General features: G+C 35.7%; 1 protein-coding gene across 1 annotated transcript in view; it reads left to right on the forward strand.

Moving 5' to 3' along the window:
* The window catches only part of RAP1B (RAP1B, member of RAS oncogene family), a 34,705-nt gene extending 23,044 nt beyond the window's left edge, over positions 1-11,661 (forward strand). The window contains exons 4-8 of the mRNA XM_038153931.1: positions 211-267; positions 1,358-1,498; positions 3,209-3,352; positions 5,122-5,237; positions 6,687-11,661. Coding sequence (XP_038009859.1) covers positions 211-267; positions 1,358-1,498; positions 3,209-3,352; positions 5,122-5,208 — 429 coding nt within the window. The 3' untranslated portion in view covers positions 5,209-5,237; positions 6,687-11,661. The remainder of the gene's footprint in view (positions 1-210; positions 268-1,357; positions 1,499-3,208; positions 3,353-5,121; positions 5,238-6,686) is intronic.
* The last annotated feature ends 726 nt before the right edge of the window (positions 11,662-12,387 follow it).

Consider the following 12,387-nt stretch of genomic DNA (forward strand, 5'->3'; position numbering starts at 1 on the left):
TGCTGACACTGCATTTGAAAATGTCACTGGGGCTCTTTTGAAAGGCTTCTTCCTGCTGTTTTCAAAGTGTATATCCATACAATCTTCTTAAGCCATAATGTTGCTTTATGCATTATGAATTTACTTATTAAAAATCACACCATTTCTGATGTCTTTGGAGGGGAGAGTTGCAAGGGGAAAAATTATAACCATATCTGTCTCTCTTGACAGCAAGTTGAAGTAGATGCACAACAGTGTATGCTTGAAATCTTAGATACTGCCGGAACGGTATGTAAAGAACAACTTTCCTAAATACTAATTAATACAGTGTGTTTTAAAAAAAACTTGAGTATTGCAGCAGAAAATTAATTGCAAGCTTCCCATGAGCTCATATTCTGTAACAGGGGAAAGAAATAGAGCATTTTAAAAGAGATAGTGCTCTTGTTTTAAGTTTGTTGCCCAGAAAAAAATTAGGACCCATTGTCCACTCAGGTTTGATTTCTGTTGCTGTAGAGATTTCGTGCTTTCTTCTGATGTCCTTTTTCTTTTGTGTGTGAGATGTACTGTGACATTGGGATAAAAATAGTATTGCTTCCGTCAGCTTATAGGAGCTCAAAGCAGAAGGGTTATGCTGACCCTTTGCATACTGGTCACGTTTTTCTCTGACTAGTTCCAAAATTACTGAAACCAGTAATTTCCTTTATTGATTCCCATGAGTTTAAGCTCAAGATTCTTGGAGTTTAACATGTGTTCTCTGAAGTGTGGCAGTAATCTGGTACAATAATAACTTATTTAAATTCCCTATTAGATTAATACTCTGTAAATATACAGTAAGATGGAGTGGCTGTTTTCTAGCAATAAATTGCACTTTTCATCTGACATACAGCAAGGGACAGGGAGTGATCGATCAGGCACCACATAGCCAAGTCACCAATACGAAAGAGGCACATGCCATTCTACAGTTGTACTGGTAAGAGTGCACCAGCGAGTCTTTATATGCAATATCATAGTTGGCACTGAAGTCATGGAAATGTGACAAGTCTATTAGTGTTTCCATCCTCTAGTCCACCTCCTTGAAAATTAATGTAGAATTAAACGTAGGAAATTTCCTAGACTACAAAATTGGTTGTGAAAAGGGATGCATTCACTTAATGAACCGTTTTAAGGAACTGTCAGGATATGGAGAAAATGTTGGTGTGTTAGGAGAGATTCAGGAGCAGTTTAGCTTCTGTAATCTACAGATTACAGTGTACCTTCCACTGTACTTCTCTCCAGTGAAATTATTCTAGTTTCTCTAAACTAGACCTAAAGTTTATAGCAGTTTGTGCAAGTAAAATGCAAATTGAATGCAACATCTGTATCTTTTTTGTAATTACAGGAACAGTTTACAGCGATGAGAGATCTATACATGAAAAATGGACAAGGTTTTGCATTAGTATATTCCATCACAGCTCAGTCCACATTTAATGATTTACAGGATCTAAGAGAACAGATTCTTCGAGTCAAAGACACTGATGATGTAAGATCTCTAAAAACTTTTAATACCTAAAGTTTTCCTTAGCGTGTTGCAGTGTACACACTGTGGTCAGGTGGTCTCCAAGTTTTAAATTAAGATGTATGAACCAGTAGATGCATAGTACAGAAATGCAACTCTTAAGGTAAACTGGAGAAATGTAACTTGTCCTGTGTTACATGCAGAATTGTTCAATCTTTCTTTAATTGAAGCTTAATTGAAACTGGGTATAACTTTATTAATCAGACTGCAGCAAGCATTTCTAAAGCAACTATTGTTGCCTTAATTACAAGTGAAGTTTTCTGCTCAATATCCCTACTGCTCATGGTATTTTAAAGCATAAAATTTTAAGTTGTAACCTTAAAACTTGCATGTTATGTAGCTTTTATATTTTGTCTGTCTGCTCGCAAGTTCAGTCATCCTATTTCCACACAATTTCTATTATGCATCTCTTAGCATTATTAAAGCTATAAAGTGAGGTTAAAACATGATATTTTATCAATTATTAAAAGAACCTTACAGCAGTTGGAGGAAGTGAATGTTTGGTCCCCTAATAAAGGAAAAGAAGTATTTCAAATATGAAAACAGCAGTAAGAGTGTGTTTAAAAGAAACACCATGTAGCTTTTAGTCTTCAGGCAGAAAAACTACCTTCTTGAAGAAAAAAATAAGCAATGAACAGTTTATAAGTGTGGTCATATCATTTAAACTGTGTTTATGCAAACTTTGATAACTTTGATACATTCCTTACTGCATGTATCTGCATAGGCTTCTGCTGTCAGCAGACACAGAATATATTAACCATTTCAGGGAAGCGCATTAAGACTTTTTTAATACAAACCACTTTGCACTTCCTTGAGCATAAGCACTTGCAGGTCTTGCCTATGTTCAGCATATTCCTTCTTGAAGCAATTTATTACCAATTACCACAGATGTATCTCAGAAGATTAATATTTAGGTTTCCCATCCACAACCTTCCAAGTTAAAGCCTTCTTTACAATGAAATTAGTTTTGTACAATAAAATCAAGGTAAATGTGATGATATTTAAAATCTTACTTCGTGTTATATTTACGCTGATTAGTATCATTTTGGAGATATTTCCTTAGAATTGTATTTTTTTAGAAGACACTGCTCAGTCCTGAAAGGCATTCCATAGTATCAGGAGAAAGATAGTAAGCTTCAAGTTGCAACTTCAGTTTCCATCAGAATTCACAGAAAAAGTTTTTCTTATGCCCAAGCTTAGGCATGACTTGCTTTCTTAGTGGGGCGAAATTAAATGGTCAAAATATTGTAAACCTCTTTTAAACACTGGAATCTGTGAGGACTTCAGCTATGTCCTTAAATTAATAAAAGGAAGGGGGGAAAAATAGATGATGATGTTTTCTTGCTACAAAGGTCAATTCAGCACTTTCTGTAGTTGGGAATGCTGGTAAGGTAGCATGTTCCTTTTCTCTGTATGCTGTAGCTTGCTAATAAGAACGGTGTGATATGCTGAGAGTGGAGGAATAGTGAAAGGACCTTTAGCATCCTTCATCATGCTACCCAGGACAGGACACTGTTTCCAGGATTTTGGAATTTGTAAGACTCATTATACCAGAGCTTGATTTATCTGAAAATCGGGATCCTCTAAGGAATCAGATGGCTTTTAGGTGTGCATTTACACTGTGCTGCTATAAAATTTTAGTTGTTTCTTTACTGGCATTGAATTGTTTTTTAGGTGCCTATGATTCTGGTTGGCAATAAGTGTGACTTGGAAGATGAAAGAGTTGTGGGAAAGGAACAAGGTCAGAACCTAGCAAGGCAATGGAATAACTGTGCATTCTTAGAGTCTTCTGCAAAATCAAAGATAAATGTTAACGAGGTAAGGCATTTTACCTGTGGTGGGGAGAGGTGTCGGGGTAGAAGAATGGGACACTGTCCTGATAACCTTTCACTGTTTGTCAAGGAAAAACTAACAAAATCATGAATAATATTCACTACAACGGACAAAACTGTACCCTGCTGTTGTGAGATGTGTATGTTAAGGAATGTGTTTAGCTTTGACATGGAATTTTTTCAAATTATACTGATTTTAGTGTAATTAGTGTAATTTTCAAAATATCTTTGTAATAATTTAGGATAAGTATTTCTCTCATGTTCCATTCCTTAGTTGCTACAATCTCTTATCAATTGAGATAGTATTGCTGGACTTCTTTTTTTAAAGACCTTTAAGAGAGTTAAGTCACTAAAATTACTTGATTGAAGTTACTTGGTGTTAACACTATTTGAGATGGTAAATACAAAAATTATGGAATGTTTTGTTAAAATTAGCTGCTCTGTAAAATAAAAGGGATGTAAAAGCCTCTCTGCTATATATCTACTTGTTTATTTAACAGGAGCTAGACAATTAATCAAATGCATGAATTCTGGGGATTTGCCATAATGCATGCCTTTTTATCTGGTGGGGGTTGCCAGCATGATGAAAGGGATACATAAAATTTAGAAAAAGAATCTGTGTTAGTATTTACATTTCTGGAACAGCTTGAATTTTATGATAAATCCTACAGTTCATTAGGTCATCTGGAAAACATTGTTGGCAGCATCAGTGAAGTTGAAAGGGCCTCTGTGCTAGGCTTGCAAGTAATCAAAACAGTATGGTGCGTTTAGCACAGCTGATTTTTAAAATAAGTAATGTGTGTTTAATTAGGTGGGAATTTCTGGAAGGCACTGACTTTTTTAAAAATTCAAATTAATCACTGTATCTGTATAAAAGTCAAATGTTCAATAAACTAGAACTTCCAGCAAATACTATAAGCCCTTGTTGGAACATTTGCTGCTTTGCAGCCAGCACTTAGGAAAGTGCCAGAATGGCTTTAGCATGAGGGCTTCCTTAGTTTGAGATGTAGAAGTAATTGGAGCAATGTCAATTGTGAATGAAACAGATGCTGTTGAAACGTTGTATGTTGATTTGTTTAAAATTAGCCTTTCAAAAAAATCATGTTCTTGTTGGAATTCTAGGAGACTCAAAGTGTGAGAGTCCCATAAATGAATTTATTTTCTAGGAAATTTTATGCTTCCGTCATGCTGTAGGTCTAGAGAGGTGGAATTAGTTCTTTGGACTTATAGTATTTTTTAAGTTTTTGGAAAAGCATGATCTCATTCAAATACAAGAGACTATTACTGAATATGTAGTGGATGTGAGTTACCATGAAAAATGTGTAGTTAAAACTTGCTAGAATTTTCTTTATAAGAATATCCTAAGAGTGATTTGAGTTAAAAGAAAGCTATGACCTGTTTCTTGACCTTACCGCTAAACTGCAAAGTAATACTATAGAGTAGTTGATCACTGTGGCATTTTTCATGTGAGTTCAGATGAGTTTGACCCAGAGATTAAATAGCTGTGGGTTATAGATGCCTTTCCAGTTTGCTTCGTTGAAACTGTAGAACCCTTGGCAGACAGTTATCTTGAGCAAGAAAAAAAAAAAAACAAACAACCAGTTATTAACTAAGAATACAATTTATAGCTTTGTGGTAACTAAATATTTTCAGGGGTTCTTGAGTATGTGAGTGCATTATGTGTGAAAATTCAAGGCTTAAGGTTTTAAGAAAAGCCTCCTAATATCCATAATCAACTGATTTCTATCTTTTCAGATCTTTTATGACCTTGTGCGACAAATTAACAGAAAAACTCCAGTGCCTGGAAAAGCACGCAAAAAGTCATCATGTCAGCTACTTTAATGCATAGCTGTACTGTAGCTCTGAGCCAGGTAAACATTTTAAATTTTTCTGTGCATTATGGCTATTGAAAACAAGTAAAACAGCAACTAAAAAACCCTCAACAGTTCTGGTAGCTGTTGATGCAGAACAGCATTGAAAATTATTGATTTACATTATCATAGAAATGTTTAATGGTCTTCCTTTTGCTATTTTAAAGTCAGAACTACAAATATGTGCAAGACACATAGTTCACACTAGTCTGGGGGGCTTTTTCTCAAGCTTTAAGGTTTTGGTAGAGCTCAAATTAACAGTGTTTCCTCTGATACTTCCAAGCTTTTGAAAACATGGTTTTCTCTTTTAACCCTGATGAAATGCGCGGCAAGAGCTCAGTTATCTGGAATGCATGCAGTACAATATTGTAGTTTGCATGCTGGTGTCTCTTTCTGCTTTGAACTCCTGCATACGTTTGTGTGATGTCATAGGAATTTATTTTCCTTTCTTGAGACTCTGTGGATATTTTGAAGGCCAAGTTGTATTTAATATATTTGGATGAGAAAGGTGAAATGATCATTGTAACACTCCAAATATTTCACCTTAAGCTTTTGGTTACTAGACCAATTTCTTACTTGTTTGCAGTTGACTAAATTTCTACGTGACTTAATATGTGCACAAAGAATGGTGCTGAAGGATAAAGCCAGCTCCAGCCTGCTCTTTAAGCAAGCTTTTCCAGAAGTTAGTCAGGAGTCATGGACTTCTTTTCTGCAGTTTTTGGGGGGGGGGGGGGTTCTGGGCAGGTTGTTTTCGTCTTTCTGTCTCCAAGCCTTAGTATGAGCAGAGGTCTGTCTTGACTGACCTGACATCATCAAAGTTGGCTGTTACCTCCCTTTCCTTCAGTGTTACTGAACATACAGTGGTGTAGTTTCTTCAGTGCTGTGATCCGTTACTTTATCATCCAATAGACCTATTGGATGTGCTGAAGGATCCTGGTAGGACATCTCACTGTCAGAAATCATAGGCTTTTTATTAGTAATCAGGTAGTGCCATACGTAAATCTTTCTTGGTACATTAAAACCACCTCAGTTTGAACAAATTAAATCAGTTAAAAGTAAAACTAAGATGGTTCCAAAAGCATTAGATGAGGGTGGCAGAAATGTTCGTTACCTTTCCTTAACAGGACTTTTGATTCAAAAGCTTTGATCCTTCAATTGTGTTCATTTTCAAAGCCATGGGAACTGTCATGCTGTAAGCAAAACTAGTCGCATCAATCAAATATTACTTCCTCAGCACAGCCTGGATTCCTCTATGTATCCTAATCCAGTTAGGGTAGTAATTGAGATAGTTTGTTATTTGTATGTACAGTAGGAAGTGTATGACTAGAGAAGTGTTAAGGTTGTTTTCTGTTTGTTAAGAACTTTGCTAGTTCCTGCTGTAGCTGTTTTAAGTAAAGAACAAGGACAAATAGTTGTTACTAATGCTAATCCCTTGTTTTGTTGTTACAGGTCTGAAGAACTGTTGCCCAATTCAACAGTGCCAGCATTCCAACTTTATTAAACCTACCAACATCTTAAATGGACTTTCCTGTGGTGGTACCCTTTAAGAAATGGATGAAAGCTACATCAGTTTGCACATTCTATCACTTTCCAGTGTCATGAGAGATTTTTACTTCTAAATATTCTGTGTATGCAACTGGTAAAACCAGAGCCTACATCCAGTATTACTGATAAGAGACATTGTTCATCCACCAATGTTGTACATGTATGAAAACTGTGTACTGTATACTTCAACAATCCCCACTTTCTATTGGAGAGTACAATAATGTAAATCCTAAAAGCACCACTATTTTAGCATAATAAAAGAAAGTCCAAAGAGCTCCTATATAGACTACTCCAGATAACTTTGCTTCATCGGTATTTGTAGCTTATTGTAACTTTTTTAAAGAAATACAGGATCATCATCATCATCGTATTGTACAAAAGCGCTTTGATTAACACAACGGCTATATAGTTTTTTAATTTTAGGAAAAACCTGTGGAGACAGTGACCTAGTCTTTAAGAGTCCTTTCAGTATAACGTCTGACTAAAGACATGGCCTTTAATATCTGTTGGGAAGGAAATGTCCAGACTTTTCAACCTTTTATTGTATGTTTCCTTTTCCTTGTTTACATAGGGAACAATGTTTATAGTTGTGTGTACAGTGGGGGTCTACAACAAGAAGTGTATATTTTAAAACAATTTTTTAATGATTTAACAATTTTTTGTAAATCATTTTTGGGCTTCTGCAGCTGTAGATTCTCACTGTGAATTCCCTTGCTTGCTCATGCATAAGTGTATTTGCAATACCAAATATACAGGTTTAGTACTTTTGCCTGTTAGTGATTGTTTTACATGTGTAACGTTTTGGTTGAGATGTTAAATGGTGGAAGAGTACTGTGGATGTGAATGTGGGAAGTAATTTTAATCATGTGTAATTGGTCACAGGGCCTAAGTTGCAGTAATTAACTTTTGCTGATTTATTTAACAATGCCTTGTTGCTTTGTATGCATTAACGTTTGGGTGTAAAGATTGTGTGTATATCCAACAGGGAGCCACAGTATTTAAATTGACCAACCTAATGTTACAACTGCTTGGAGGTGGCCAAATGTAAACTAAAAGCCTTAATTAAAGTGGTGCAATTTTGTATGACTTAGCATCAGTAGTTCAATAAATTTGGATTGCCATGCAAGGGCTTGCATTACAGTTATACTACTTGAATGTTTTGTGTTTTAGTAGTGCTAGTAAATATTGATTTTTAAATCTCTTGCACAGTGCAGATTCATACATCTTAGTATGAAGAGGAGCCCCTATATCTTTGTTTTCTGACAAATACATGCCGTAGATATTTCTTCTTGTAGCATCCCATGTGTTAGTGTGAATGAATTTCTTACTGAATGAAATTCCATTTATTTCTGGACTTGGAATATGCCAAGCTCTAACAAAAGGAAATGTCTCACAGAAAAATACCTGTCTTCAAAGGTTACACCATCAGTGGCTGTTTTGGAAACTTGAAAATATGTTGTCTGCTATTTTCCTCCTTTTCAGGGAGAATTAATTGTTTAAATTTACTTAGTCCAGCAAAAAAAAAAATATCTTGGGAGACAGAATGATTTTTCTGCATGATATCTGCATGAACAAAACCTTATTTGTTTGGGTTTAAGGAAATCTGCAGAAGAGCATTCTTGCAGTATGGAGTGTAGAATCTTGCCAACTTGAAATACCTGAATAGTGTTAGACTGAGAAGTGGAATGCATGGACTGTAGATGATTTCCTGATCTTGGCTGTGCTGCTGGAAATTAATGTCACACCCAAATCCTTGGTACCTCCTGTTTCTCTGGCACAGAATTATCAGAGAGCTTGTTCTAATTCATTCCTGCAAATTCAATCAGATTAGGTTAGCTAATACTGGTAAGCTTTGAGATAGTTTATGTTGCCCAAAGTGAATTAAGAAGCCCGGCTGATCCTTCCTGCTGGTAGTTTCATCAGTCATCACCATTGTTTAATGTCGGTAATATACGTCTACTGTGCAGAGACAGATTTAAGATTTAAATTCTTTTTCATTTATCATTAGAAATCTTAAGATGTGATAATCCCCACCCTGTTTGGTCCCCAGAGTAAAGGAGACCTGGAGCACTAGATGCCCTAGTTCTTTTTTCACACAGTACCTACCTTTGGTGAGCTAATCAGAATTTTTCTTCCCTTCATTTCCAACCTCTGCTTATTCAGGACTTGTAACACTTTTATGTCCCAGCTGTCCTTTTATTGGTCTTTTCCAGGCAGCTGTACAGATGGCATTGGGTGGGAGGAAGAGAAAATTCTTTTGAGAACATCGTAGAAGGGGCCTTGGTCTGGTCTTTGTGTCCAGCCAAAGAATACTATTGACAGGGAAGATCAGGCTTTGTCCTGAAAAGCTCTGTACTGAAGCATTCTTGGTGGTTCTGTTCTTCAGCATTAGAGGTATTCAGTTGGATCAAACCCTTAAGGAAGTAAAATTTTCAGAATCTCTAGGCTTTAACATCTAAAGATTGTGCTAAAGAAGGGAAATATGTTTCCCCATCCCCCATATTTAGAACTTATGTCAGATGTGTAAAGCCAGCACATTGTAACCCAGGTAACACCTAAACCCCAGTATTCTTGAAAATTTAGGCAAGCTTCAAGGGAGCAGTGTCCCAGTTGTTAAAGGGAAGCTGCTTGATAAAATGTTGCTAATGAAATGATGAAGTGTAAAGAAAAACACATTAGAATTCTCTTCATGTCTAAATAATTGTGGTGTAAAAAGCTGTTACCACTGAGGAAGTGAGCACCCAGTTCCCCATGGGAATTGGACCTATGTAAGCAGTTACCAATGTAGAAAAGAATCCTGTCTGCTGACAGTTTTGAGCAAACTGTTAGGTATCTTCAAGACAATTCCATTATGTACCAATGCTTAGGAAGTTCACTTGAACTACTTGTACAGAAACTGAGCACTTCTACTAAAGCTTTGGATGAAAACATGTATAACTCACATTTTGAGAACTAATGCAGGCATTTTTGCAAATTCGGTGTTAATACACATGTAACTGCTTGTAAAGTTAGCTTATGCTTACAGTGCACACTGCTTTATTTCCTCTCTAATCTGAAACTGATATATGTCAGTATTTTAAAGTCCGAGCCTTCTATGGAAAAAGTAGTATTTATGTCCTGAAATACAGAAGTGTTATTTAATGGAATTGCACTCTTCATATTAGAACTCGCTCCTTGCAATATAAATTTCTCTTATATCTTACCTTATCCTAGTGCCCTTTTCAATTCTCAAATTATTCTGTGAAATGAATGTTACTTGCCTAATTTAGAAGACTATTTTGAGACAGTGCAAGATGTTTTCAGGTGTCCAAATGAATTAAGTATAAGCTCAAGCTACTACTGCTCCCCTGCCTAAGGGACTTAAATTCTGGAAAAGTATTGTGGAGTTAGATATTACAGTTCTTTCATAAGATGTACTGATTCTGTGATGATAGAAATGAAAGGTAGCAGGAGTTTGAAATTAGCATTAAATGTTTTAAGTAAAATTGCCATTTTCTTATGGCTCAACAGTAAACATGAGAATTTTTCTTCTTTTAAAATGGTGTCAACGAACTGGATGAATCAAACATCATGAATTTTTCCCCAAGTTTTCTAATCTTTGCCAGTTTTGAAAAGAGCTTAGTTGGGAAGAACTTTGGCCACAATACTGTACTAGTTCTAGACTTCAGTTTAGACATATCAGCAGTAGAAAGTTATACTAGATGTGAATGGTCAAAAATAGTCTATGTACAGTACAGCTATGTAGCACTTTTTAAATTGTAATCTGATGATGCAGCCAAGTGTAGACAAAAAGCTTTTTGTTCAATTTTATACTGTTGTCCCAACAGCATTAGGCTATATTTCAATTTGTTGCTTTTATTTTTGCCTGTGTGTGGGGAGGAGAATAAAGACAAATAAAAAGTTGATTAAGTATAAAACAAAATGCAGTTTAAAGTTGTTCTCTAAGGTAGCATTAGAGTACCAGAGTTATTAGATTTTTATTTCTGAATCTCAAGCACGTTATGCTTTTCTTTCAAAAGCTTATGAACAACTTGAAGATTTCTAAAACCTCATCTATGTTTTCCATTTTATAAAGTAAACTCTGGAATGATACTTGTATTTGTGGAAAACTTTACATTCTGAATCTTGAACTAAAAGACAAGCAAAGTTGTTTTGTAGTCTTGATTTTGTTCACAGTATTTCAGTATCTGGGCTTCAAACAACATATAAATGTGGATTTTGCTGTGTTTTCTGTGTTTGGGGGTTTTGGGGGTTGTCTGTTTGTTTGTTTTAAATAACCTCCAAAAAACATTTATTTTCAGAAGTTTGAGTCATCAAGCAGAGAGTGACTTCCTGTTTTCAAAGAGCTGTTCTTTAGGGAAAGATTGTGAATGGATAAAAGAATATCTTTGCACTTCCACCGTACTCACTTCAGTCTCAAGAGATCCTAGTTCTGCCAAACAACAAGCGCTACAGCTTCATTGTTTTAAGAAAGTTTACTCCCACCAGGATTTTTTTTTGAAGTTGTGACTGGGGTGAACTTCATTTGAGAATCATTGTCATTTCTAAGTAATCCATGTAATGTCTTTTGTTTACCGTGAACTTGGAGGTGTGGGCCATTTCTGCAGTCTTGAATACTGAGTGAAATCCTAGTGGATGTTACAGTTCCTTCTTTTGTCAGTATACTTTACCTTTTCATACCATGTGGCATTTTAACCTTCCAAATCTAGTAGGGAGGACGCAGTAGCTTCACTCCCATACTAACTACAAAAAAATTTCTACATGTGAAATTCCAGCTCTCATCAACTGGGTTTACTGCTTGTAATGCACCCAATAGCAACAAAGACCCTTGGCAGTACTGTCATGACTTTCAGACACAAATAAAATGAGCTACAAATTTGTCTCTTTCTTTTTCCTGTTTAATAAAAAAATGGTTTTAGCTGAGTTGCCTCAATAGAAAGAGCATGAGAATCAATTTGTTTTGGTAAGAACCTGAGCAAACATTTTGAGAGTCAACATGTATTTAGATACTAAGCCATCACATGAACACTTCAATTCTTGAGATTGGTTTTTAAAAAGTTTCTATGCATTTAAATAAAAAATGAAAATTTACATACTTCCAGAAATGTGTTTCAGCTAAGAAAAGATGGGCTAAAACATGAACTTTTTTGTTTCTCTTATGTAAATCCGATGTATCTTGTAGTTTCCAGTTTTCTTTGTACTGAGTGTAGTTGTGCTGCTGTCACACATTGCTCTTGAACTTTGTTGAGCTCTTGCTTTTTGTAATTCTGAATTAACAATTTTGTGTATGCAGCTTAGCAGGGCATTAAGAAAATTAATTTATGAGCTGTCTTAAAACATATTTTCTTAAGGGTAATTGGAGTTTTGAGTTGGTTTACTTGTTTAAAGTTCAGGACATACTAGATCAAAATTAACCTAGTACATCCTGTAGGCTCTGTTAACTTTGCAGAAGGGTACTAGGAAGCAGAGGCACCTTAGGCATCGGCAATAAATATGCCAGGTTTCAGTGTTAGTTGTGCTAGCTGCAGGGTCATCTTTGGGTGTCCTGCTTCTAAGTAAGGAGCATTGCTACCTCCCTTGACATTATGGTAACAACTGGAGTTAA

Source organism: Motacilla alba, chromosome 1A (assembly GCF_015832195.1).
Source record: "Motacilla alba alba isolate MOTALB_02 chromosome 1A, Motacilla_alba_V1.0_pri, whole genome shotgun sequence".
In the NCBI taxonomy this organism is placed as follows: domain Eukaryota; kingdom Metazoa; phylum Chordata; class Aves; order Passeriformes; family Motacillidae; genus Motacilla; species Motacilla alba.